This window comes from Rhinoraja longicauda, chromosome 38 (assembly GCF_053455715.1).
Source record: "Rhinoraja longicauda isolate Sanriku21f chromosome 38, sRhiLon1.1, whole genome shotgun sequence".
NCBI classification, from domain to species: Eukaryota; Metazoa; Chordata; class Chondrichthyes; order Rajiformes; family Arhynchobatidae; genus Rhinoraja; species Rhinoraja longicauda.
The window spans coordinates 13,529,137-13,554,011 of NC_135990.1; the positions used below are offsets into that span (position 1 = coordinate 13,529,137).

At 46.2% G+C, this 24,875-nt stretch overlaps 1 protein-coding gene across 1 annotated transcript in view; it reads left to right on the top strand.

The window, feature by feature from the left end:
• Positions 1-5,782: 5,782 nt before the first annotated feature.
• The window catches only part of LOC144610932 (GRAM domain-containing protein 2A-like), a 73,147-nt gene continuing 54,054 nt past the window's right edge, over positions 5,783-24,875 (top strand). Inside the window, exon 1 of the mRNA XM_078429945.1 lies at positions 5,783-5,964. Within this exon, the coding sequence (XP_078286071.1) occupies positions 5,924-5,964 (41 nt within the window). The 5' untranslated portion in view covers positions 5,783-5,923. The remainder of the gene's footprint in view (positions 5,965-24,875) is intronic.

A 24,875-nucleotide genomic window follows, 5' to 3' on the forward strand; every position in this document is an offset into this window, starting at 1 on the left:
TGATAGCTTTGCCATCATCCTCCTCTCTCCCACCGTCTGCACTGAGTTGAGGGGGCAACCCAGGACAGACCTGGCCTTCTTGATCAGTTTATCAAGTCTCTTCCTGTCAGCAGTTGAGATGCTGCTGCTCCAGCAGACCACTCCATAGAAAATGGCTGATGCCACCACCGTGTCAAAGAAGGTCCTCAAGAGTGCCCGCTGCACTCCAAAGGACCCGAGTCTCCTCAGCAGGTACAGTCTGCTCTGGTCTTTCTTATACAGTGCATTAATATTATCAGTCCAGTCCAGTTTATTGTTCAGGTAAACACCCAGGTACTTATAAGAATCCACTCTCTCAATGTCCACTCCCTGGATGTTCACCGGTGTCGAGGGGGCATGGCTGCGCCTGCGGAAGTCCACCACCATCTCCCTAATTTAGTTATCGAAGACTCGATTTAGTTATCGAAGACTGAGACAGAATTAACTTTTTAACAATTACATCAGGGACATGGAAGCTTGTAAAGAGGTTGTGATTTCTGTTGAATAAGTGCCCATTGTTCTTGGCTAAGGAAAGCAAGCTCTTCTACCATTACATCTGACTCAAGAACAGCCCCACAGAGGTCAGCCTAAAGAGTTTTGATGGAAATCAAACAATTAAAAGCCTGTCACACATAAGCTTACCCACGAGTCTGGAGAAGGAAATAATGATGCCAGGACTCCAGCTCAAAGGAGGAAGACAAACAAGCAAGTGGGTGGAAAATGAAAATTATTTTATGTTTCATTAAAAAATGAACATTTTATCAAGGAAGTAATTAGGGGGAAACTGAACCAGTGTATAATTGAGAATGATGGAGCTGCGCTAAAATGAATGCTTCTCTTAAAAGTTTTAATTAATAATACCTTGTTTTATTAAACTTACAAAAACTGAAATCACACAGCAGATGTTAGTGAGACGGCACTTGGAGATTTGCGTGCTGTCCTGGTTTTACCATACTATAGGAAGAATGTGATAAAGCCAAAGAGGATGGAGAAAAGATTCCTGAGGATGTTGCCAGGACTGGAGAGCTTCAATTATATAAGGAGAGATTGGATACATTGGAATTGTTTTCCCTGGAGTGAAGGAGGCTGAGCAGTAACTTTATAGAGTTACTCCAGCATTTCAGCATTATAGAGTTACTCCAGCCTTATAAAATCATGAAGGGCATAGATAAGTCAAATGGTTACAGTCTCTATTCCACATTAGAGGAGTTTATAACCAGACAGCATAGGTGCAAGGTGAGAGGTTAAAGATTTAAAGAGGGTCTCGGAAGGATGTTTTTCACACAGAGGAAAAGCAGATATATGGAACAAGCAGCTAGAGGAAATGGCAGAGTACAATTATGACACCTAAGAGACATTTGGATAAGAAAGTTTTAGTGAGATATGAGCCAATTGCAGGCAAATGAAACTAGCTACGGAAGGCATCTTAGTCAGCATGTGAGTTGGGCCATAGGGCCTGTTTCCATGCTGTACATAGGAAGATCGGGAAACTCATCTTTGCTCTTGTTCCATCCATATGAATCAAAACTAGAAACTGAAAGACTAATCAAAGCTAGCATCCTTCCTTCACACGCTTATCCAGCCAATAGGCATTCTCAGCAGAGCAAAATGCAAGAGATGAGCCATGAGTTGGATTGACTGAAGCTGAAGCAGTCAAGAATCTCTGCACAAGAAAGCAGCAAGATGGGGGTCAGAAATTAAGGGGATGTGCAACTTGATCCCTTCAGACGAATTATGTCTCCAACAGTTATCAAACAAATGAACTGTTGACAGAAACTGAGATGCAGTTGACAGAAGGTAGACACAAAATGCTGGAGTAACTCAGGGGGTCAGGCAGCATCTCTGGAGAGAAGGAATGGCTGACGTTTCGGGTCGAGACCTTTCTTCAAACTGAAGGGCGAAAAGGTCAGCCATTCCTTCTCTCCAGAGATGCTGCCTGACCCGCTGAGTTACTCCAGCATTTTGTGTCTACCTTCGAATTAAACCAGCATCTGCAGTTTTGCTTTTCCTGCAGTTGACAGAAACTCTGTGCAGTATCACAAAGATGACTGAGCAGAAAGATTTCAGCAAATGTTCATGGACTGACTACAACAAACAAAGAATGGTTGCAGAAGGGAAAGAATGTGAAAGATATGATTTCAGACAGAGGTTGTCCTCCAAGTGGAGGCCTTGCTCTCTCTCTGAAGGACATTTCCACTGGTGAAATGGCATGTCTGTGTATCTTTGACAGGATGAAGTGGCTATGAATCGCAACGCCTCCGTAAACTGATAATACATATAAACATAGAACAGCAGCGCACTAGATCAGGCCCTGTGGCCCCATAATGATCATGACAAACATGATGTCAGAAAATAATCTCCTCTGCCTGCATGTCAAGTCAATTTTATTTGTATAGCACATTTAAAATAAACCCACGTTGACCAAAGTGCTGTACATCTGATTAGGTACTAAGGAAAAAAAAAAGAAACATACAGTAGCACGCAAACAGTTCACAGCGCCTCCTCAATGAGCCTCAAACGCTAGGGAGTAGAAATAGGTTTTGAGCCTGGTCATAAAGGAGTCGATGGAGGGGGCAGTTCTGATGGGGAGAGGGATGCTGTTCCACCGTCTAGGAGCTGCAACCGCAAAAGCGCGGTCACCCCTGAGCTTAAGCCTAGACCGCGGGATAGTGAGTAGCCCCAAGTCGGCCGACCTGAGGGACCTGGAGTTAGAGAGGTGGGTTAGAAGATTTTTGATGTAGGGGGGGGAATGTCCATTTAGGGCTTTATACGTGAATAGGAGGAGCTTGAAGTTGATTCTGTACCGTACAGGGAGCCAGTGGAGAGAGGCCAGAATCGGGGTGATGTGGTCCCTTTTACGGGTACCCGTCAGGAGTCTCGCTGCGGCGTTTTGGACCAGTTGCAGGCGGGACAGGGAAGATTGGCTGATTGCAGTGTGTAGGGAGTTGCAGTAGCCTAGGCGGGAGGAAATGAAAGCGTGAATGATTTTTTCTGTGTCGTCGAATTGGAGGAAAGGTTTGATTTTAGCTATGGTTCGAAGTTGGAAGAAGCTGGCTTTTACCACAGCGTTGACTTGCTTATCAAATTTTAATGCAGAGTCAAATATCATGCTGAGGTTTTTGACATGCGGTTTGACTAGGCAGGATAGACTTCCAAGACTGCCTGTTATTGATTTGATGGAGTCGGGGGGGCCGAATAGGATGACCTCAGACTTGCTCTCGTTTAATTGGAGGAAGTTCTGTGCCATCCAACATTTTATGTCCTCAAGGCAGTGTAAGAGGCTGTTTAAATTTGACTGGTTGTTGGGTTTCAGGGGGAGGTAAAGCTGAGTGTCATCGGCATAGCAGTGGAAAGAAATGCCGTGCCTTTGAATGATTTGGCCAAGAGAGAAGAGAATGGGGCCTAGGATGGAGCCTTGTGGAACTCCGCAGGAGAGGCTAGCTGGAGCAGAGGAATAACTGCCTATGTTGATGGCGAAACTCCTATCTTTGAGGTACGAAGCGAACCAGCTCAGGGCAGTGCCATCAATGCCAACCGCGTACCGGAGACGGTCAATAAGGATGGTGTGGTCCACTGTATCGAACGCTGCGCTGAGGGCGAGAAGGAGCAGGATTGCACAGTTGCCGGTGTCGATGGCGAGAAGCAGGTCGTTGTGTACCTTCAACAAGGCAGACTCTGTGCTGTGGTGGGCTCTGAAACCTGACTGGAAACTTTCCAGGATGGTGTTTTGGTGCAGGTAGGGCACTAATTGGTTTAGAATTGCCTTTTCAAGGACTTTTGACAGGAATGGCAGTTTGGAAATGGGTCTGTAGTTGCTAGGCAAATGTGATTTATATTTCTCCATTCCCTCCATATCCATGTGGATATTTAAAAGCCACTATCTTATCTGCCTCCACTATAGGCCCACCACCAATTTTCCGGCAATTGGTGGTCCAGCATCTTCTTTAATCGGACAAAATTACAAGAGCGCACTTGAAATCCCCCCCGAACATCCTCCTGGAAATGTGACGCCGAGGCTGGGTGTGGTGTCCGATCTCGACCTGATCATGGCTTCCGCGCCGATCAGCGGGTCGAATGTGCCCCCTGTGGCCAGGGCTCAGGAATTCCATCCAGCTGGAGCCAGCAGATCCATTCCCCTAGCCATCTTCCGCAGCCGATTGGCGGGTTGTATTTGCCGGCTGCAGCCGGGGCTCTGAAACTCCAGGCTGGCCGGAGCCGGTAGATCCGTTTCCAATTCTGACTTCTGCTAGAATGTCAACCTCCTAAGGCCGTGACCTCTGTTGGTCTGGCAAAATAGATAATACGGCGAAGCTCTACAATATCACCTACAATTTGTCTTGGCCCAATCTTCCTATGTACCTCATTGCAGCCCATGCACCTTTTTTTATCTGCACTTTCTTTGTATCTGCAACATTATATTCTGCACTCTACTTTCTCTTTTTACTACCTGATGTATTCACGTAAGATATGATTTGCCTGGATAACACATAAAACTTTTTTTTTCATTGTAAATCAGTACACGTGACAATAATAAACCAATACCATAACCTATGATCCTCCGCTCTCTAAGCAGTGTTGAAGTCTCTCATGCCAGGAATCTTTTTTGGTAAATTCCTTCTGCATCCTTTCCATACCTTTCACTTATTTTGTAAAATCTGGCATCGAGATGTTCCTGGACTAGTGTTTTATGAAGATTTATTGTGACTTCTTTGCTCTTGTACATTCTGCTTGCTAAAGGCCTTTCTCAACCTGCCTTGACATTTTCAAGGACCAGTAGACATTTACGAGCAGATGTCGGTTCTTGTACCTTTTTTCAGATTTCTGCTCTCTGATTTATATTATCTCATTCCATTATTTCTGCAAAAATATAACACTTAACAGTTCCCAGCATTAAACTTCATCTGCGATTTACCTGGCCCATTAGTAATAACTCCATGACGTCTATTACTGTACTCATATAGTGTAAGTGGTACTCAAAATGGGTGATGCAGAGCACACAAAGTATTCTTACAATTATGTATAACATATTTTTTGTTTGTGTGAGTTATTTGCTCACCAACCTTATCCATGTCTGTGTTTTCTAGTTTATCCTGTGGCTGTTTTGCAGGTAATAAACAGTGACATGCTTTGAGATCCTGAGTCATAACCTGTGGTATTCTTCACCTTCGATTCTCTCATTATCCCAGCACCAGTCAGCAGCCCAAACAGGAGCCTGAAAAAACTTGTAGTGATGGGGAAGGGTGAGCTGTGCTCTTGGCTGGATTGTTCATGTATAGAGCTAGTAGGGACTCGATGACCATCCCTCAATTCCGTGTCTCTTCATGAGTTTGTCTAAATACCTCTTAAAAATTGCTTTAATAAGAGGGAGACCTTTGTATTAGATGCTTCAGAATGGGGCTGTTAACTTCTGCAAGCTTGTCTCTCAATTGGGGCCGTTGAGAGTAAAGATAATCCCTGCATCCTGTTGACTCTCAAACTACCTCTGGGATTAGCCACAAGTAGCTAAATCCAGCAGCATAAACTCCCTGATCAATGCCGAGTGGCATGGTGCTCTTTCCACAGGTAATGGTCCTCGGGATACTCTCTTGAATCCCATTTACTTTGGGATTCCCACTTCATTCTGTCTTTTAAAGATAGTAATTTCTCGTCTGGTCGAGACCGTCAGATGTGGTGCGAAAGGTCACCCTCTGGTATGAGACGGATGTATATCGTGCTCTGGGGTTTATTTCCGCAGCTTTGTGGTTTGGTGTGGGAGGTGGTTTGAATATTTTCTCTTAACCACACCCTGCCAGGGTGCGCTGCTGAACTCGGATCGGATTTCCTTCCATCTTCCTCCAGCTGCCACACCGGCTGCGCTGCGCTGCGCTGCGTGCGGAGGGGAAGGCCGGCGTTCTCGGAGGATGGAATGACTGCTCTTAGAAGTCGAGGCAAGATGAGCAGCCACAGGTGAGTGGCGGCCGCCTGTCCTGTCGCCCTGGCTGCGGCCGGCCGTGCGCCGGGAACATTCGCCCGCTCTCTCCTCATCTTCCCCCCCCTCCCAGCGGAGTTTACCCACCGAGGCCGCCAACCCTCAGTAAAACCTCGTTTGTAGTTCATTAGTTTTCTTTGGAAAAATAAAAAGGCTTCAGCCGAAACTTTGTCGGCGGGACCCAGGTAGCCTGAGGTAAATGTGCGGGGATCGGCGGCAGCGTCCGTTGCTCTTTGAGTAGAGGCTGACAAGAGGGGGGGGGGGGACCACTTCATGTGGTTGCCATGGCAACGTGCCACCATTAACTCTTTTTAACTCTTCGAAAACGCTGCCATCCCGCCATTTGAACTTTAGAAATTAAAAAATAATAAACCCGCAGATGTTTGGGTGTCCCGAGTATGAGGAGCAAAAGCCGGCGCTGTTCAGCTGGCCGGGCAGCGTCTGTGGAGGGAGAGACTGAGGTGACCCCTGGAGGGGCGCCCGGGCGACCCCGTTGGCGTTGCCCCGGGACGGAGGACGGGCGCGCGGCCCTGCCCCTTTAAGGGACTTTTCTGTCGGCAGAACAAGAACAGCTGCAGAGCCTGTGACCAGATGTCGCCAGGGCGACGGCAGCTGATGGCACCCCTCCCTAGCAACGGGGCTGATGGCGGCCCCCTAACAACGGGGCTGATGGCAGCCCCCTAGCAACGGGGCTGATGGCGGCCCCCTAGCAACGGGGCTGATGGCGGCCCCCTAGCAACGGGATGGAGAGTGAAGGGAGAGGACATGCTGGCTGGCTGCTGGATTCAACTAGAGATGGAGGACAATGGGGGGTAGAGGCCTGTGTCAGCGGTCTGCCTTTAGCTGGCTGGGGGCTTCTGAATGGGCGGGGGTCTGCCTGCAGTCAATAGACAATAGGTGCAGGAGTAGGCCATTCGGCCCTTCGAGCCAGCACCGCCATTCAATGTGATCATGGCTGATCATTCTCAATCAGTACCCCGTTCCTGCCTTCTCCCCATACCCCCTGACTCCGCTATCCTTAAGAGCTCTATCTAGCTCTCTCTTGAATGCATTCAGAGAATTGGCCTCCACTGCCTTCTGAGGCAGAGAATTCCACAGATTTACAACTCTCTGACTGAAAAAGTTTTTTCTCATCTCCGTTCTAAATGGCCTACCCCTTATTCTTAAACTGTGGCCCCTGGTTCTGGACTCCCCCAACATTGGGAACATGTTTCCTGTCTCTAACGTGTCCAACCCCTTAATAATCTTATATGTTTCGGTAAGATCCCCTCTCATCCTTCTAAATTCCAGTGTATACAAGCCTAGTCGCTCCAGTCTTTCAACAGTCGGGGCTGTCTACCTGTAACCAGGGGCCTCTGGTTGCCTGCAGCCACCCAGGGGCTCCTGAATCGGCAGAGAATGTCTGCCTGTAACCAAGGGCCCATGGAAGGGCAGCTGGACACAAAATGCTGGAATAACTCAGCGGGTCAGGCAGCATCTCTGGAGAAAAGGAATTGGTGACGTTTCGGATCAGAACCCTTCTTCGCACTAAAAGATAGATTAGAGATTGGGGGGGGGGACGGGGGGGACTGGAGGTGAGAAAAACCTGAAGCTCGGGATCTCTCGGACTGCCTATAACCCTTAGGCCCCTGGAGAAGGATAGGAATCGCCAGTAGCCAGGGCCCCTTGGAGAGGCAGCTGTCTGATGGTAGCTAGGAATCTTTGGCTGCCTGTAGTTGGGCCCTCAAGAGGATCAGGATGTCTGACTAACTAATGCCAGGGGCCCATAACCGATTGCCTGTTATGGTGTGGCATTAAAGGTGCTGTATCATCGCCTCCAAGTGCAGAGTGAAGTTAGTTAAACAATCATTTGATGGTTACAGCAGAGGAGACCATTCATCCCTTCTTGCTTATGCCATTACTCTGCCACTTTGTAGTTCCACCCCTGGCCTTGTAAATATCTCTCCATTATGTTTTTCCAGTTCCCTCCGATAAGCCACAATGGATCCTGCCTTTGCAACATCTGCAGGCAGATGCCAATCACACCCTGTGTATACAGTGCCCTCCATAATGTTTGAGACAAAGACACATCGTTTATTTATTTGCCTCTGTACTCCACAATTTGAGATTTGTTATAGAAAAAAAGCACACGTGGTTAAAGTGCACATTGTCAGATTTTATTAAAGGGTATTTTTACACATTTTGGTTTCACCATGTAGAAATTACAGCAGTGTTTATATATAGTCCCCCCATTTCAGGGCACCATAATGTTTGGGACACATGGCTTCACAGGTGTTTGTAATTGCTCAGGTGTGTTTAAATGACCCCTTAATGCAGGTATAAGAGAGCTCCCAGCACCTCGTCTTTCCTCCAGTCTTTCCCTCACCTTTGGAAACTTTTATTGCTGTTTATCTACATGAGGACCAAAGTTGTGCCAATGAAAGTCAAAGAAGCCATTATGAGACTGAGAAATAAGAATAAAACTATTAGAGACAGCAGCCAAGCCTTAGGTTTACAAAAATCAACTGTTTGGAACATCATAAAGAAGAAAGAGAGCACTGGTGAGTTTACTAATCTCGCAAAGGGACTGGCAGGCCAAGGAAGACATCCACAGCTGATGACAGAAGAATTCTCTTTATGATAAAGAAAAATCCCCAAACACTTGTCCGACAGACCAGAAACATTCTTCAGGAGTCAGGTGTGGATTTGTCAATGACCACTGTCCGCAGAAGACTTCATGAACAGAAATACAGAGGCTACACTGCAAGATGCAAACCACTGGTTAGCTGCAAAAATAGGATTGCCTGGTTACAGTTTGCCAAGAAGTACTTAAAAGAGCAACCACAGTGCTGGAAAAAGGTCTTGTGGACTGATGAGACGAAGATTAACCAGAGTGATGGCAAGAGCAAAGTATGGAGGAGAGAAGGAACTGCCCAAGATCCAAAGCATACCACCTCATCTGTGAAACACGGTGGTGGGGGTGTTATGGCCTGGGCATGTATGGCTGCTGAAGGTACTGGCTCACTTATCTTCATTGATGATACAACTGCTAATGGTAGAAGCATAATGAATTCTGAAGTGCGTAGACATATCCTATCTTCTCCAGTTCAAACAAATGCCTCAAAACTCATTGGCCGGCGGTTCATTTTACAGCAAGTCAATGATCCCAAACATACTTCTAAAGCAACAAAGGAGTTTTTCAAAGCTAAAAAATGTTCAATTCTTGAGATTCCAAGTGAATCACCTGATCTGAACCCAATTGAGCATGCCTTTTATATGCTGAAAAGAAAACTGAAGGGGACTAGCCCCCAAAACAAGCATAAGCTAAAGATGTCTGCAATACTGGCCTGGCAGAGCAACACCAGAGAAGACACCCAGCAACTGGTGATGTCCATGAATTGCAGACTTCAAGCAGTCATTGCATTCAAAGGATTTATTCACAAAATGCTGGAGTAACTCAGCAGGTCAGGCAGCATCTCGGGAGAGAAGGAATGGGTGACGTTTCGGGTCAAGACCCTTCTTCAGACTGATGTCGGGGGTGGGACAAAGGAAGGATATAGGTGGAGACAGGAAGATAGAGGGAGATCTGGGAAGGAGGAGGGGAAGGGAGGGACAGAGGAGCTATCTGAAGTTGGAGAAGTCGACGTTCATACCACCGGGCTGCAAACTGCCCAGGCGAAATATGAGGTGCTGCTCCTCCAATTTCCGGCGGGCCTCATTATGGCACTGGAGGAGGCCCATGACAGAGAGGTCAGACTGGGAATGGGAGGGGGAGTTAAAGTGCTGGGCCACCGGGAGATCAGTTGCGTTAATGCGGACCGAGCGCAGGTGTTCAGCGAAGCGATCGCCGAGTCTGCGCTTGGTTTCGCCGATATAAATAAGTTGACATCTAGAGCAGCGGATGCAATAGATGAGGTTGGAGGAGGTGCAGGTGAACCTCTGTCTCACCTGGAAAGACTGTTTGGGTCCTTTGATGGAGTTGAGGGGGGAGGTAAAGGGACAGGTGTTGCATCTCGTGCGGTTGCAAGGGAAAGTGCCCGGGGTTGGGGTGGTTTGGGTAGGAAGGGACGAGTGGACCAGGGAGTTACGGAGGGAACGGTCTCTGCGGAACGCAGAGAGGAGAGGGGAGGGGATGGGAAGATATGGCCAGTGGTGGGGTCCCGTTGTAGGTGACGGAAATGTTGGTGGATGATATGTTGGATCCGCTGGCTGGTGGGGTGGAAGGTGAGAACGAGGGGGATCCTGTCCTTGTTGCGAGTGGGGGGAGGGGGAGGAAGAGCGGAGCTGCGGGATGTAGAAGAGACCTTAGTGAGAGCCTCATCTATAATGGAGGAGGGGAAGCCCCGTTTTCTGAAGAACGAGGACATCTCGGAAGCTCTAGTCTGAAACACCTCATCCCGGGCGCAGATGCGGCGTAGACGGAGGAATTGGGAGTAGGGGATAGACTTTTTGCAGGGGACCGGGTGGGAAGAAGTGTAGTCCAGATAGCTGTGCGAGTCGGTGGGCTTCTAGTAAATGTCCGTCACTAGTCTGTCACCTGTGATGGAGATGGTGAGGTCCAGAAACGGGAGGGAGATGTCAGAGATAGTCCAGGTATATTTAAGGGCAGGATGGAAATTGGAGGTGAAGTGTATGAAGTCAGTGAGTTCTGCATGGGTGCAAGAGGTAGCACCAATGCAGTCGTCGATGTAGCGGAGGTAGAGTTCGGGGATGGGGCCAGTGTACGTCTGGAACAGGGATTGTTCGACGTACCCGACAAAGAGGCAGGCGTAGCTAGGGCCCATGCGAGTGCCCATAGCTACGCCTCTGGTTTGGAGGAAGTGGGAGGAGTCAAAGGAGAAGTTGTTGAGGGTAAGAACCAGCTCTGCTAGGCGGAGGAGAGTGTTGGTCGATGGGGATTGGCTGGTTCTACGGTCGAGGAAGAAACGGAGGGCTTCGAGACCATCCTTGTGGGGGATGGAGGTGTAGAGTGACTGGACATCCATGGTGAAAATGAGGGAGTGGGGGCCTGGGAACCGGAAGTTATCCAGGAGATGGAGAGCGTGTGAGGTGTCTTGGACGTAGGTGGGGAGGGATTTAACCAGGGGGGATAGGATGGAGTCGAGGTAGGTAGAGATAAGTTCGGTAGGGCATGAGCAGGCAGAGACAATGGGTCTGCCGGGACAGTTGAGTTTGTGGATTTTGGGTAGGAGGTAGAATCGGGCCTGAAATTCTGAATTCTCCTTTCTATACCTGTAACATCTGGTCTCAGAAGGGTTTAATCTGCCAACTGATCATGTTCCGACTAAGGTTAACAGTCCAAAGGTGCGTCACAATGGAAGGTCGCGTGGGATCTTAGTGCATCATTCAGATGAGACAAAGACCAGGTGCTTTATGTTGGAACACTGTATACTAGATAGGATTACTGCTCACTGACAGCCACTTGGTTATATTCTGTTTCTCCCTCCCATCCCCCACAACTCTATCTCGCATTGCGGCAGCAGTTCAATGCATTCCACTCTCGCCTCGGGTTAAGTTGTAGTTTTATGTCTGCCCAGGAAGTTTACATCAAACCTCAAACTGGTATTCCAGTGCAGGAGCTGGAGGAACACCACAATGTTGGAATTGTTCCCTTCATGTTCTGTTGCCACACTGAAGGAAGTTATTCTCACAGCAATCATTTGAAAAGAGCAGGGCTGCTCTGGCTATTTCTGTACTCCTGTAGATACAAGGAACCACAGATGCTGGTTTGCAAAAAACACACAAAGTGCTGTTGTAACTCAGTGAGCCAGGCAGCATCTTTGGAGGATGTTTCGGATCAGGAACCATCTTCGTGGAAGGGTCCCAACCCGTAAAGTCTTCCAGAGATTCTGCCTGACCCTCTGAGTTACTCCAGTACTTTGTGTGTGTGTGTGTGTGTTTTATCATGCTGCTGTTTATGAGATCATTACTTGGTGGCTGTGTTGACAATTGGTCTATAGAATATTGGCCTTTTCTCCCTGCTAGTTGTTATGAGTAGATGTTTGCCAATCGTTTTGTTTTATACATTAATTGTGGGAGTATTAGGTTTGTGGGTTAATTGCCCCTCGTGTGTAGGGAGTGGATGCGAAAGTGGGCTTACATAGAACTAGTGTGAACAGAATAATGTGATCGACGGTCGGTGTGGATTTGATGGGATGAAGGGCTGTTTCCATGCTGTATCTTTCAATCAAACAATCAATTAGCATCACTGGTGAGTCGCTGGTGTATTGCCTTTCTGCAGTGCTCATCTTCAAATGTAGTTTTTATGGATATATTGCTCTTCTAGTTATTTTGTCCTCTTTCCCTCCCTGCTCCTCGAGGTACTCTCTTTACTTCTCATCTCTGCATGAAATTTAGTGTAAAATTTTATTTGCAAAATGTCCGGTTGAAACACCTTTGGTCTTGGGTTGTTAAAGGTGTCATAAAATTCAGATCTTCATTGTTATCCTCCTTTGGAATCTTCAGATTTTGTTTGGTACAATGTTATTGTGGTTAAAAATAGTATTTGACCCAAACATGCGTCATTGTGATATATAGCTCACTTATGTAGGGCCTGTGTAGGGCAGTGTGCGTCCAAAGAAAAACGCACATCTTTTGTAGGATTTTAATAATACATCAAGAAAACATCTAACCTCAGCACAGCCTGTGAGTGGAGTGCACTTTACCCGTCATTTAGCCACCATTACAACTATGGATATATAAGTTTATTACTAGAGAGATAAGAGAAACGGTGCTTTATAACCAGTAAATGCATGCAAATGTCAGATTTATAGAATGATTTATTGGTTTACATAGTGTATTGATGGTTTCATAGAAGCAGTTCAGTGGTTCCACAAAATATGGAGAATTACTACATCACACAGCATGGGAGATCATTGGGCCCATTGTAGCTGTGTTGGCTTTTTAGAGACCTGTCTAAATTAATTTCACTCTTCACTCTTGCCTCGTACCTTTGGAAATCTTTTGAGTATTTACCTCCTTCTTTTCGAAAAGGTTTATCGCTCTTGAAAGTTAAAAGTTTACGGGACTGCTGCAGATTGTGCATCTGCCTCGCAACCCCAGCGACTTTGGTTCAACCATGCCCTCGGGTGCTGTCTGTGTGGAGTTTGCATGCTCTCTCAGTGACTATGTGGGATTGTCCTTTCCTGCTGTCTTACACAGGACCTCAAGATTGTAACGTCTGCGCGCATATAAATAAAACTATTGGCTATTTCTTCCTCTGACATTGGACAACTTACTCTCCTTCCAAAGCAATTCATAATTTTCAACATCTGTCTTAAATCTTCCCTAACCGGCTGTTGAAGTGTGAACACTCGCCCAACAGAATCCCCATATATTTGCACCAGACTAGTAAATCTTTTCAGCATCTCTCCAAGGACCCTATCCTCCCTAAAGCGTGTACGTATTCTTTGTAGGTGCAAATCAGAAATTATGCCATCTGCGCATCGGTTCATGAGTTTCAGCACATTAATGGTTGGAGATGAGGAGCTTATAATGATAAATAAGGAAACGGTGAAGGAGGAAAGTGCAATAAAAGTCTGAAGCATTAGAAAACTGAGGGTCTAGCGATAATAAAGACTGCAGTACTGATTGAAACTCATAGGAGAAGAGATGGCAAGGTTGAAAGCTGATAAATCTTAAGGTCCTAAAGTTCCACCCAAAAGTTTTGAAAGAATTGACTTTGGAGGTAGTGAATGCCCTGGTGTCATCTTCCAAACTCTATAACTGCTGGAATTATCCCTATGAGTTGGAGGGTATTGTGAATGTTAAAGAAAGGAGAGACGAAGTGAAGATGGAGAACTGTTGGCTTAATGTCAGTAGTAAGAAAACTGCTGTAATTAATAATGAAGGATGTAATAACAGACCAACTTGGGAGAGCAGAGTCAGCTTGGGCAATTGTGCCTGACTTAATCCTTAGAAGTTCTTTTGAAGTTGTGATAGGTAGAATAGATAAGGGGGAACGGAACCAGTGGACAAGTAAATTTTCTGAAAGTTTTCGAAAAGGTCTTGCATGTTCAGCAAAGTTAGAGTACATGGAATCAGGGATCAATATATTAGCACTGATTGAGATTTAGTTATTGGAGAGGGATAAAAAATGAAAGAAAGAAAAAAGAAAAGATTGGGAATAAACATGTCTTTCTCAGATTGACAAGCAAGATTTGGCTCTTGGGGCCCTGGCTATTCGTGATCTGTTTCAACAATTAGGCAGAGGGGTTTCTCACATGAGATGGTGAGTTGACCTGGCCTGTCTTCTCTAGTTTAGAATGAGATGTGACTTGAAGGACTGAATGGATGCTGGGATGGTGGTTGAAAAGTCTAGAACCAGAAACACGGTTTGAGAACGAGGGGTAGATCAATTAGGACAGAGATGAGGGCAAATGTCCTCTCGGAGATGGTGAGTCTGTGGAATTTTCTTCCCTGAGAAGTTTTGATTTGTCATTGAATTCATTCAAAATGGAGATTCTTAGATCTCTGGATATTTAGGGAAACGAGGGATACAGGATAGTGCGGGTAAATGACACAGAGGTGGAATTCATTCACAAAATGCTGGAGTAACTCAGCAGGTCAGGCAGCATCTCAGGAGAGAAGGAATGGGTGATGTTTCGGGTCGAGACCCTTCTTCAGACTGATGTCAGGGGGGCGGGACAAAGGAAGGATATAGGTGGAGACAGGAAGACAGTGGGAGATCTGGGAAGGGGGAGGGGAAGAGAGGGACAGAGGAACTATCTAAAGTTGGAGAAGTCAATGCTCATACCACTGGGCTGCAAGCTGCCCAGGCAAAATATGAGGTGCAGTTCCTCCAATTTCCAGTGGGACTCACTATGGCACTGGAGGAGGCCCATGACAGAAAGGTCAGACTGGGAATGGGAGAGGGAGTTGAAGCGCTCAGCCACCGGGAGATCAGATTGGTTAATGCGGACTGAGCGCAGGTGTTGAGCGAAGCGATCGCCGAGCCTGCGTTTGGTTTCGCCGATGTAAATAAGTTGACATCTGGAGCAGCGGATGCAATAGATGAGGTTGGAGGAGGTGCAGGTGAACCTCTGTCTCACCTGGAAAGACTGTTTGGGTCCTTGGATGGAGTTGAGGGGGGAGGTTAAGGGACAGGTGTTGCATCTCGTGCGGTTGCAGGGGAAAGTGCCCGGGGATGGGTAGGAAGGGACGAGTGGACCAGGGAGTTACGGAGGAAACGGTCTCAGCGGAACGCAGAAAGGGGAGGGGTGGGAAGATATGACCAGTGGTGGGGTCCCGTTGTAGGTGACGGAAATGTTGGCGGATGATTTGTTGGATACGCTGGCTGGTGGGGTGGAAGGTGAGAACGAGGGGGATTCTGTCCTTGTTACGGATGGGGGGAGGGGGAGCAAGAGCGGAGCTGCAGGATGTTGAAGAGACCCTAGTGAGAGCCTCATCTATAATGGAAGAGGGGAAGCCCCGTTTCCTGAAGAATGAGGACATCTCTGATGCCCTAGTGTGAAACACCTCATCCCAGGCGCAGATGCGGCGTAGACGAAGGAAAATCAGTGACGATCTTTATGAAGGGTGAATGACCCAAATTATCTTTTAAAGCAGGCAATAATAAGAACTGTAAAAGCTCATATCTAACCAGAGAACTGCTCTATTTGCCATGAGCCTGTGCTAACAAAGTACCACACACAAACAACATGAATCAAATGACAGAGGAAGTTTATTGTCCGAACAGGCCCTGAAATCTTCACCGGGAAGGGTGGAGAATTGTACAGTGTGATTCAACTCAGGCGGTGCCATTAGCTCATACACTGTGCGAAAGAACAAGTTATGGGCTTGTTCAAACTGGCTGACAGAATCTGTGGCCAGATAAGCTTTGGTGAAGTGTTGCCGCACACAACCAACGTGTGGATTTCTAAAAGCTGTATTTTTTACGTTATATTTCAATTGTACTGAAAGGCATTTAACATGTCTATGTAGAATCAATGACTACTTCATTGATTTTGTCACAGGTTGTGAAAAACACAAGGTGCTTGAGATACTTAACGGATCAGGCAGCATCTGTGGAGGGAATGGACAGGTAAACATTAGGTTGGACCCTTCTGAAAAAAGCCCCCACTTGAAACGTCATCAATCCATTCTCTCCACAGATATCACCTGGTACACTGAGTTCCTCCAGCATTTTGTGTTTTGCTCATGATACCAGCACTAGCAGTTTCTTGTGTCTCTCTTAATTGTCTGTATTGTGTTGATGTGAAAGGTGATACACAAGTTCATTCTGAGCTCACAATGTGTGCTCCTCCACATTGGAGAAGCCAGACACAGATTCAGTCACTGCTTTGTGGAGCATCCACACTCAGTCCGCAGAGGTGCCCGTGAGGTTTCTGTGACCGGCCTCTTTAATTTTGCACCTAGCTCCCATGCTGAACTATTTGTGGTCTCTTGTACTGTAATAATACGCATAGTAAATGGGAGGAACAACATCACCTTTTTCAAATTGGAATTGGAGTCTTCCAGACTCAATATCAAACTGAACAACTTTAGGTTACTCAAGTTTTTCTGCCTCCATCAGAGTTCTATTCAGACTGGAAAAGGTGACATGTTTACCTGTCCATTCCCTCCACAGATGCTGCCTGATCCATTAAGTATCTCCAGCACTTTGTGTTTTACACAATCTGTGACAAAATCAATGAAGTAGTCACCTATCCATGTTCTCCAGAGATGCTGCCTGACCCGCTGAGTTACTCCAGTACTTTGTGTCTTTATTTGTAAACCAGCATCTGCATTTCCTTGTATCTCCAACTTTCTCTGTTGTATGGAAATGTAGGAAGGGTAATCTTTGTTATCCGAGGAGGTCTGAAGCATTAAAATATTGGCCTCGGGTGTCTTATAATGTGCAAAATAGGCTAAATCGGGACACAGACATAAAAGAACATCTACAAAAGCATGTGCCTGGTTCAGTCAGTGATCAGTCCACAGTACATGTGTTGTCCTGCGCACCGTTCAATTTAAATTATTAAGAAAAGGCTTAATTCTTTGCAAACTTTTCAGAAGCTTAATCCAAGCAAGTGTGAGGCATTACACGTGGATGTTTTGGGAGAGTTTACAGTTAATGACAAGGCCCCTCACAGCATTGATGTGCAGAGGGATCTTGGAGTCCCAAGTTCATAGCTCACTGAAGGTGGCAGCACCTGTAAATGGGGTGGTAAAGAAGGCATATGGTATGCTGGCCTTCATTACCAAGGGCATTGAGTATAAGGGTCAGGAAGTCATGATGCAGCTCTGTAAGACGTTGGTTAGATCACATTTGGAGTATTGCTACCTGAATGCTGCCTGGATTAGAGGATTTCAGCTACAAGGGGACAAAGTTGGATTAATTCTCTGAAATATTGCAGTTTGAGGGGGAACTTGATAAAGTGTTTAGAATTATGAGAAGCATAAATAGGGTTGACAATCACAACCTTTGTCTGAAGGTGGAAATGGCTAGCACTAGAGGGCATTGTTATAAGGTAAGAGGGGGAATGTTTAATGTAGATGTACGGGGCAAGTTTTTTTACAGAGGGCGTGGTGAGGGCCTGGAACATATTGCCAGGGGTAGTGGTGTAGGCAGATAAGACAATGACGTTTAAGAGGCTTTTAGATAGCTTGGAGATGTAAGGAATAGAAGGATATAGATCATGTACAAGCCTGAGATCAGTTTAACTTGACATCATATTCAGCACAAAATTGTGGGCCGAAGGGCCCATTCTTGTGCTGTACTGTTCTATTTTCTAGAGGCTTGTGTCATCTCAAAGCGGAAATACAGTTAGTGTTGAGTGATACAACATGAAACTAGATCTTGAGTCCACACCGACCATGGTATGTGGGAGGATACCAGTGCACCCAGAGGTGACCCATACAATCACAGGGAGAACATGCCATCTCCACACAGACAGCACCCGAGTTCCGGATCAAACCCGGGCCTCCGGCGCATTGAGGCAGCAGCACTATGCCACTCCTTTGCCTCTGCGATGCAGTGTTGTAGGAAACATAGACGTGCACAGCAAACACCCGGAAACAGCAATGAGGTAAAGGTCCCCAATCTAGAGTCATAGAGTGATACAGTGTGGAAACAGGCCCTTCAGCCCAACTTGCCCACATGTCCCACCTGCCTGCGCTTGGTCCATATCCCTCTAAACCTGTCCTATCCATGTACCTGTCCAACGACTTCTTAAACGTTGGGATAGTCCCAGCCCCAACTACCTCATCTGGCAGCTTGTGCCATACACCCACCACCTATTGTGTGAAAAAATTACCCCCTCAGATTCCTATTGAATCTTTTCCCCTTCACTTTGAACGTATGTCCTCTGGTCCTTGATTCCCCGACTCTGGGCAAGAGATTCTGTGCATCTAGCCGATCTATTCCTCTCATGATTTTGTACACCTCTATAGGATCACCCCACATCCTCCTGCACTCCAAGGAATAGAGACCCAGGCTACTCAACCTCTCCCTATAGCTCGTGTAGGAAAATAACAGCAGATGCTGGTACAAATCGAAGGTATTTATTCACAAAATGCTGGAGTAACTCAGCAGGTCAGTGTTATGTTCAGCACGGCATAAAGATAAAGTACACTCACACGTTCGTTGCCTGAATCGCGCCAGCCTTTATTTACCCAGCATTCTCGGCTAAAGGAACACCCACTCATTAACATGGCACATGAATATGCATGAATACATTACACTGCTCTCCCTTTTTTTAAGTATTAAATCCAAGTACTCAGTTACAATTTTGATGTTGTGATACTTGATTTAAACCAATACCTTTAACCATATTCACAAAATTTCAAATGCTAAACATAATACATTTATTTTACATATTCACACATTTTCATTTTAGTTGTAGAGTGAGTTGTCTAACTTACAAATTTAACCTAATTACTGGTTTGCGGTTCCTGCCTGATCGTCTAACAGTAACAGGTGCAACAGGCGTAACAGATGTACGTATAGACTCAACTGTTGGCTTGTTTGGCTCTATTTTAGTACGCTGACCTTGACTAGACAAGTCTGTTTCTTTATCTGTACTCACTGAATTTTGTGTATCAACCACAATAGTCTTTTCTAACTTACTTTCAGATGAATACTCAGGGATTAGGAATTCATGCTCAGTTTTTGGTTCATCTTTGGCTGGAATCATTTGATCCACATGAACACTTTTGATCTTGTCTCCAACATCCACTAAGTATCTTTTTGTCCCACACACTTCCACTATTTTCCCAACATCCCATTTGTCTCGACTGGACTTGTTGGGAGGAGTGAGCACACGAACTTGCTCATCTGGCTTGAAGTTCTTCTCCTTTTTGTGGAAGTCAAAGTGGTGTTTTTGACTTAACTGTTTTTGCTCAACTCTCGAGGCCAAATTGGGTTGAACTAGACTTAGGCGTATTCTTAGCCTTCTCTTCATCAACAGTTCTGCAGGTGAATAACCCGTAGTTGTGTGTGGTGTGGTTCTGTACTTCAGCAAGAAACTAGCCAAACGATGTTTCATGCTGAGCTTTGAACTACCCTGCAAAACCTGTTTCTTGAGAGCCCCTTTGACTACTCTAACAGACCTTTCCACCGCCCCATTGGAGGCTGGATGGTATGGAGGAACAAGTTTGTGTTTTACCCCGTTACACTGCATGAACTCTTTGAACTGTTCTGAACGAAACTGTGGTCCGTTATCAGAAACAAGTTCTTCTGGTAAACCATGACATGCAAAAAACGATCTCAACTCGTCTATGGTACACCCAGCAGTAGTGCTTGACCCCATATGCTTAGCCTCAATCCATTTGGAATGACTATCTACTAGTACCAGAAAATTATCATTACCCTTTTCACAAAAGTCTACATGAACTCTCTGAAACGGTCTACTTGGCCATAACCAGGGTTGCAGTGGTGTTTTTGGTGGTTTACTGCGGCAATTTTGACACACGCTACATTTGCTCACCAGTGACTCAATGTCACTGTCTATACCAGGCCAATATACAAAACTTCTAGCAATTGACTTCATGCTAACTATGCCAGGATGTTCGGCATGAAGTTCGTACATAATCTTGTTTCTTAAAGACTCTGGTACAACCACTCTGTAACCCCACTTTATGCATTCCTGCTCACATGATAATTCATGTCGTCGATTATAGAAAGGCTTCAGTTCCGAGTTTGATCCACTCTCGATTTCAGTCCAACCATTCAATGTCTGTTCATAAACACTCTTCAGCACAGTGTCCTTCTCTGTTTCAGCTGCAATTTCTGTTGCAGTCACTGGAAAATCTTCATCTACGACTTGCAGTGTGTAGATTGAGTTCTCGCTTCCCACGTCAGAGTTCTCATGGGGCAATCGGGACAACGCATCTGCCACTGCGTTGCATTTGGAGCTTCTGTACTCCACCTTGTAGTCATACTGGGACAACAGAATTGCCCAGCGCTGCATCCTTGATGCCGCCATGGAAGGTATAGCTGACTTGGGATCCAGTATCGTGAGTAGTGGTTTGTGATCAGTCACAAGGGTGAATGGTCTGCCAAGAAGAAACTGGTGGAATTTCTTGATTCCGAACACAATGCTGAGTGCTTCCTTCTCTATCTGTGCATAGTTGCGCTCACTTGGTGAGAGGGTGCGGGAGGCAAAAGCAATAGGCTTTTCCTGTCCGTCATCCATTACGTGGCAAATCACTGCACCTACACCATAACTTGAAGCATCACAAGCAAGTTTCATCTTGCGCGTCGTGTCGTAGTGAACAAGGAGTTTGTCATTTGTCAGGTTTTTCTTGCAGATGTCGTATGCATGTTGTTGTTCCTTTCCCCACATCCAATTCTCATCCTTTTGTAACAGATGATGTAGTGGCTTTAGCACGGTTGCTAAATCTGGAAGGAATCGTGCATAGAACTGCACCATCCCAAGGAATGATCGTAGCTCTGACACATTGTTGGGCTTTGGGGCATTCGCAATTGCTTCAACTTTCGCCTTCACAGGGCGCAGTCCGTTGGAATCTACTTTGAGTCCAAGGTAGATCACCTCTGATTGTGCAAATGCACATTTGCTCTTTCGTAGTTTGACGTTGTGGCAGTTCAGTCGTGTGAGAACTTGCTCGAGTATCTCCAGATGTTCTTCCATGCCCACTGTGAATATCAGTAGATCATCCTGGTTGCACACACAGTGCGGAATGCCTTGCAACATTTTGTCCATGACGGACTGAAAGATTTTCGGGGAAGATTTCACACCATAGGGCAGCTTTGTGTATGAATACAAGCCCTTATGTGTGTTGACGGTCAGGCACTGCTGACTTTCTTTGTCAACATTGAGTTGGGCATAAGCATGAGACAAATCCAGCTTAGTGAAGACTCTTGCACCGCTAAGTTCTGCATACAGATCCTGCGAGGTTGGCAAAGGATACTGTTCGTCGTCAACAGCTTGGTTGATTGTGACTTTGTAGTCACCGCATAGTCGAACAGTTTTATCAGCCTTGAGCACAGCCACAACTGGCGTTGCCCAGTTGCTCTGGTCTGTCTTCACGAGTACTCCATTCCGCTCCAACCTGTTGAGTTCTTCCTCCACTTGTTGCTTTAGCGCATATAGTACTGGTCTTGGTCGACAATACACAGGTCTCACATCTTGCTTCAGTCGAATGTGTGCAGAGTACCCTGTTATTCCCGTGTAACTATCAGCAAATATTTCAGCATGTTTGCTTACGACATTTTCAAGACGTGATTTGGACACATCAATGCTGAAAATGTTCTTCCAGTCTAATTTTATTTTACTCAGCCAATCCTTTCCAAGGAGGGTTGGTTTATTTCTGTAGCTGGCCACTATGATGGGCAGTGTTACTGATTGTCCATTACACTGAACTTTACAATTCATTTGTCCGCACGTCTCCAAGGCTTCACCCGAGTAGGTTCTCAGCCTGACCTTACTCTCGGACAATGGTGTCTGTGAGAACTTTGTTTCATACAGGTCTTTGCTCATGACCGAACAGTCTGCTGCCGTGTCAATGCACATATCAATTAACTGTTCATTAACCAATAGTTTAATTTGAAAGTCCTTGTCTTGGCTGGTTGTAGGCTTATTGACATCAGTTGCATGAATGATGTACAACCCAAGTTCATTATCATCCGGGTTCATCTCTAAGTTGTGAACTCTTTTCTGGTGTTGTCATGTGTTTCCCACTTGGCCCGACATGCTGAGGCGATATGGCCTTTCTTCTGGCAGTTATAGCACTTAGCTGTTTTGAACTGACAGGATTGGGATGGGTGATTACCGTTGCAACGATAACAACTGGCTGCACTCGGCTCCCCGCCATACTTCGGTTTCAGTTTTGCCCCTTTTGGATTGGCCATAGGCGCTGCTTTGTGTGTGTACACGGCCACTGCAATATGTGGTGAACGAAACTCGCGAGCATTCTTTGATGCCATCTCCATTGTAGTAGCAATCTTGCATGCCATCTCAAACGTAAGATCAGGAGTGCTCATGAGTCTGGACTGAATTAGTTCGTCCACTAGACCACAAACAAATCTGTCGCGTAGTGCGCGTTCAAGAAAGGTTCCAAAGTTACAGTGCAACGTTAAGTTTTTCAAGGCAACAATGTACTCACTGATTGTCTCGTTTTGCTTCTGGTTTCTCGTGCCGAATTTGTAGCATTCTGCAATTTCCAGAGGCTTTGGGTTGAAGTGCTCCTCCAACTTCTTTATAATGTCACTGAAAGGCACATCTTTTGCCTTTATGGGCGCAAGGATATTCACGAGTGTGCCGTACACTTCAGGTCCGATCTCCGTGAGCAGAATCGCATTCATGCGTTCACGAACGGCCTTGTTTGTTGCAGCCACTACCTCTCCTTCACCACTGGTCTCCGTGATGTTGTTTGCCATGAAGAACATGTTTGCTCTTTCTAAACATAGCACAAAAAGTAAGGAAATTTGTGTTTGGTAGATTATTTCTTTGTTGTAACAATGCTTCTTGGCAATAAATCTTATACCGTTGGAAAGCCTGTTTATTTCCCTATTAAATGGTGCCACATTTGTAAGGAACATGCATTTGTGGGATGAGCAGCAGAGCTGAGTATATGGGTTGCGCCCATGAAAAATTTGCCAAATCTTCTCTGCCAATGCCAAACAGCTTATTCTGCTGTTGCTATTGACTCTTGTTTTGAGCTTCTGGTACCCCCAGGTGCTGACAATCAGGTGCCTGATTGGCAGCATCTGTGAGCATGGACCCGGCTACAGTGGTCAGTAGGTGTCTGCTCCAAGAATCGGCATGCCACGTTTGACTGATCTGGATTGGGCCCGTGCGATAGGGCAACTTCAAGCTGGTGTTCCGCAAAACCAAGTTGCGGCATTATTTGGAGTGAGCCCTAGTACCATCTCCAAAGTGAAGGCCAAGTTCCATATAACGGGGGATGTCAGAGACAGGCCGTGAAGTGGGCGTCCCAAGAAGACGACACCCGAAGAAGACCGTTTCCTCACCCTGTCAGCACTTAGGAACCGTAGGCTGTCTTCTACAGATTTGCAGTCAAGGTTTGCAGGACGATATGGCCGACGGCTCTCTGCCCAGACAATTCGGAACAGACTGCACGCAGCCGATCTCCGGTCTCATAGCGCTGCCAGGAGGCCTGCCATGACTGCCCTTCACCGTCAGGCCCGTTTGCGCTGGTGTCGGCAACACGTGCACTGGAACCTGAACATGTGGAGGAACGTTATGTTCAGCGATGAGTCCAGATTCTGCCTACGGCAGTTGGATCATAGGGTCAAAGTGTGGAGAAGACGCGGAGAACGCTATGCTGATTGCTGCACCGATAGAGTAACATCTTTTGGTGGAGGCAGTGTGATGGTGTGGGGCGGCATCTCCCTCACTGGAAAAACGAGGCTTGTCATCATTGGAGGCAATTTCAATGCACAGAGATATGGAGATGAGATTCTGCAATCACATATCTCCACAGTCTGGGACCGAACTCTATCCTCCAAGATGACAATGCTCGCCCCCACAGAGCAGGGTTTCTCAGAGACTACCTCCAGAATTTGGGAGTGGAGAGGATGGAATGGCCTGCCAGCAGTCCTGACCTCAACCCCATTGAACACTTGTGGGATCAGCTTGGGCATGCTGTTCGTGCCAGAGTGACCAACACAACCACGTTGGCTGACTTGCAACAAATGCTGGTTGAAGAATGGGATGCCATCCCACAACAGTGTGTGACCAGGCTGGTGACCAGCATGAGGAGGAGGTGCCAGGCTGTTGTGGCTGTGTATGGTTCTTCCACACGCTACTGAGGCTCCTGTTTATTAAATGAATAAATTGTTAAATTGCCAATATGTCTTGTTTCTTCAGACTTCAATCATCCAATCCACCAAACAACACCGAACAAGAGTCAATGGCAGAATAAGCTGTTTGGCATTGGCAGAGAAGATTTGGCAGATTTTTCATGGGCGCAACCCACATACTCAGCTCTGCTGCTCATCCCACAAATGCATGTTCCTTACAAATGTGGCACCATTTAAAAGGGAAATAAACAGGCTTTCCAACGGAATAAGATTTATTGCCAAGAAGCATTGTTACAACAAAGAAATAATCTACCAAACACAAATTTCCTTACTTTTTGTGCTATGTTTATATAGGAGCTGAACGGCTCTCTACTTTTGTCAAAGATGCCCAGGCTTCCAATGTAGCCTGTGGACGCGGCCATTTTGTCCTTCTCTTTTTTTTTTTAAACAAAGGAACGAGGAGAGGTTTTTTTTTCCTTGCACAAGCTCAGATTTTCTGCCTGTTCTGGTGTAGCAAAGCACCTAAAACTTAGCAGTACAAAAGCTATGCTAGCTATGCAAAACAAACTGTCTCCTCCACAATCCCGTCCTCGTCGCCAAACTGTTATGTTCAACACGGCATAAAGATAAAGTACACTCACACGTTCGTTGCCTGAATCGCGCCAGCCTTTATTTACCCAGCGT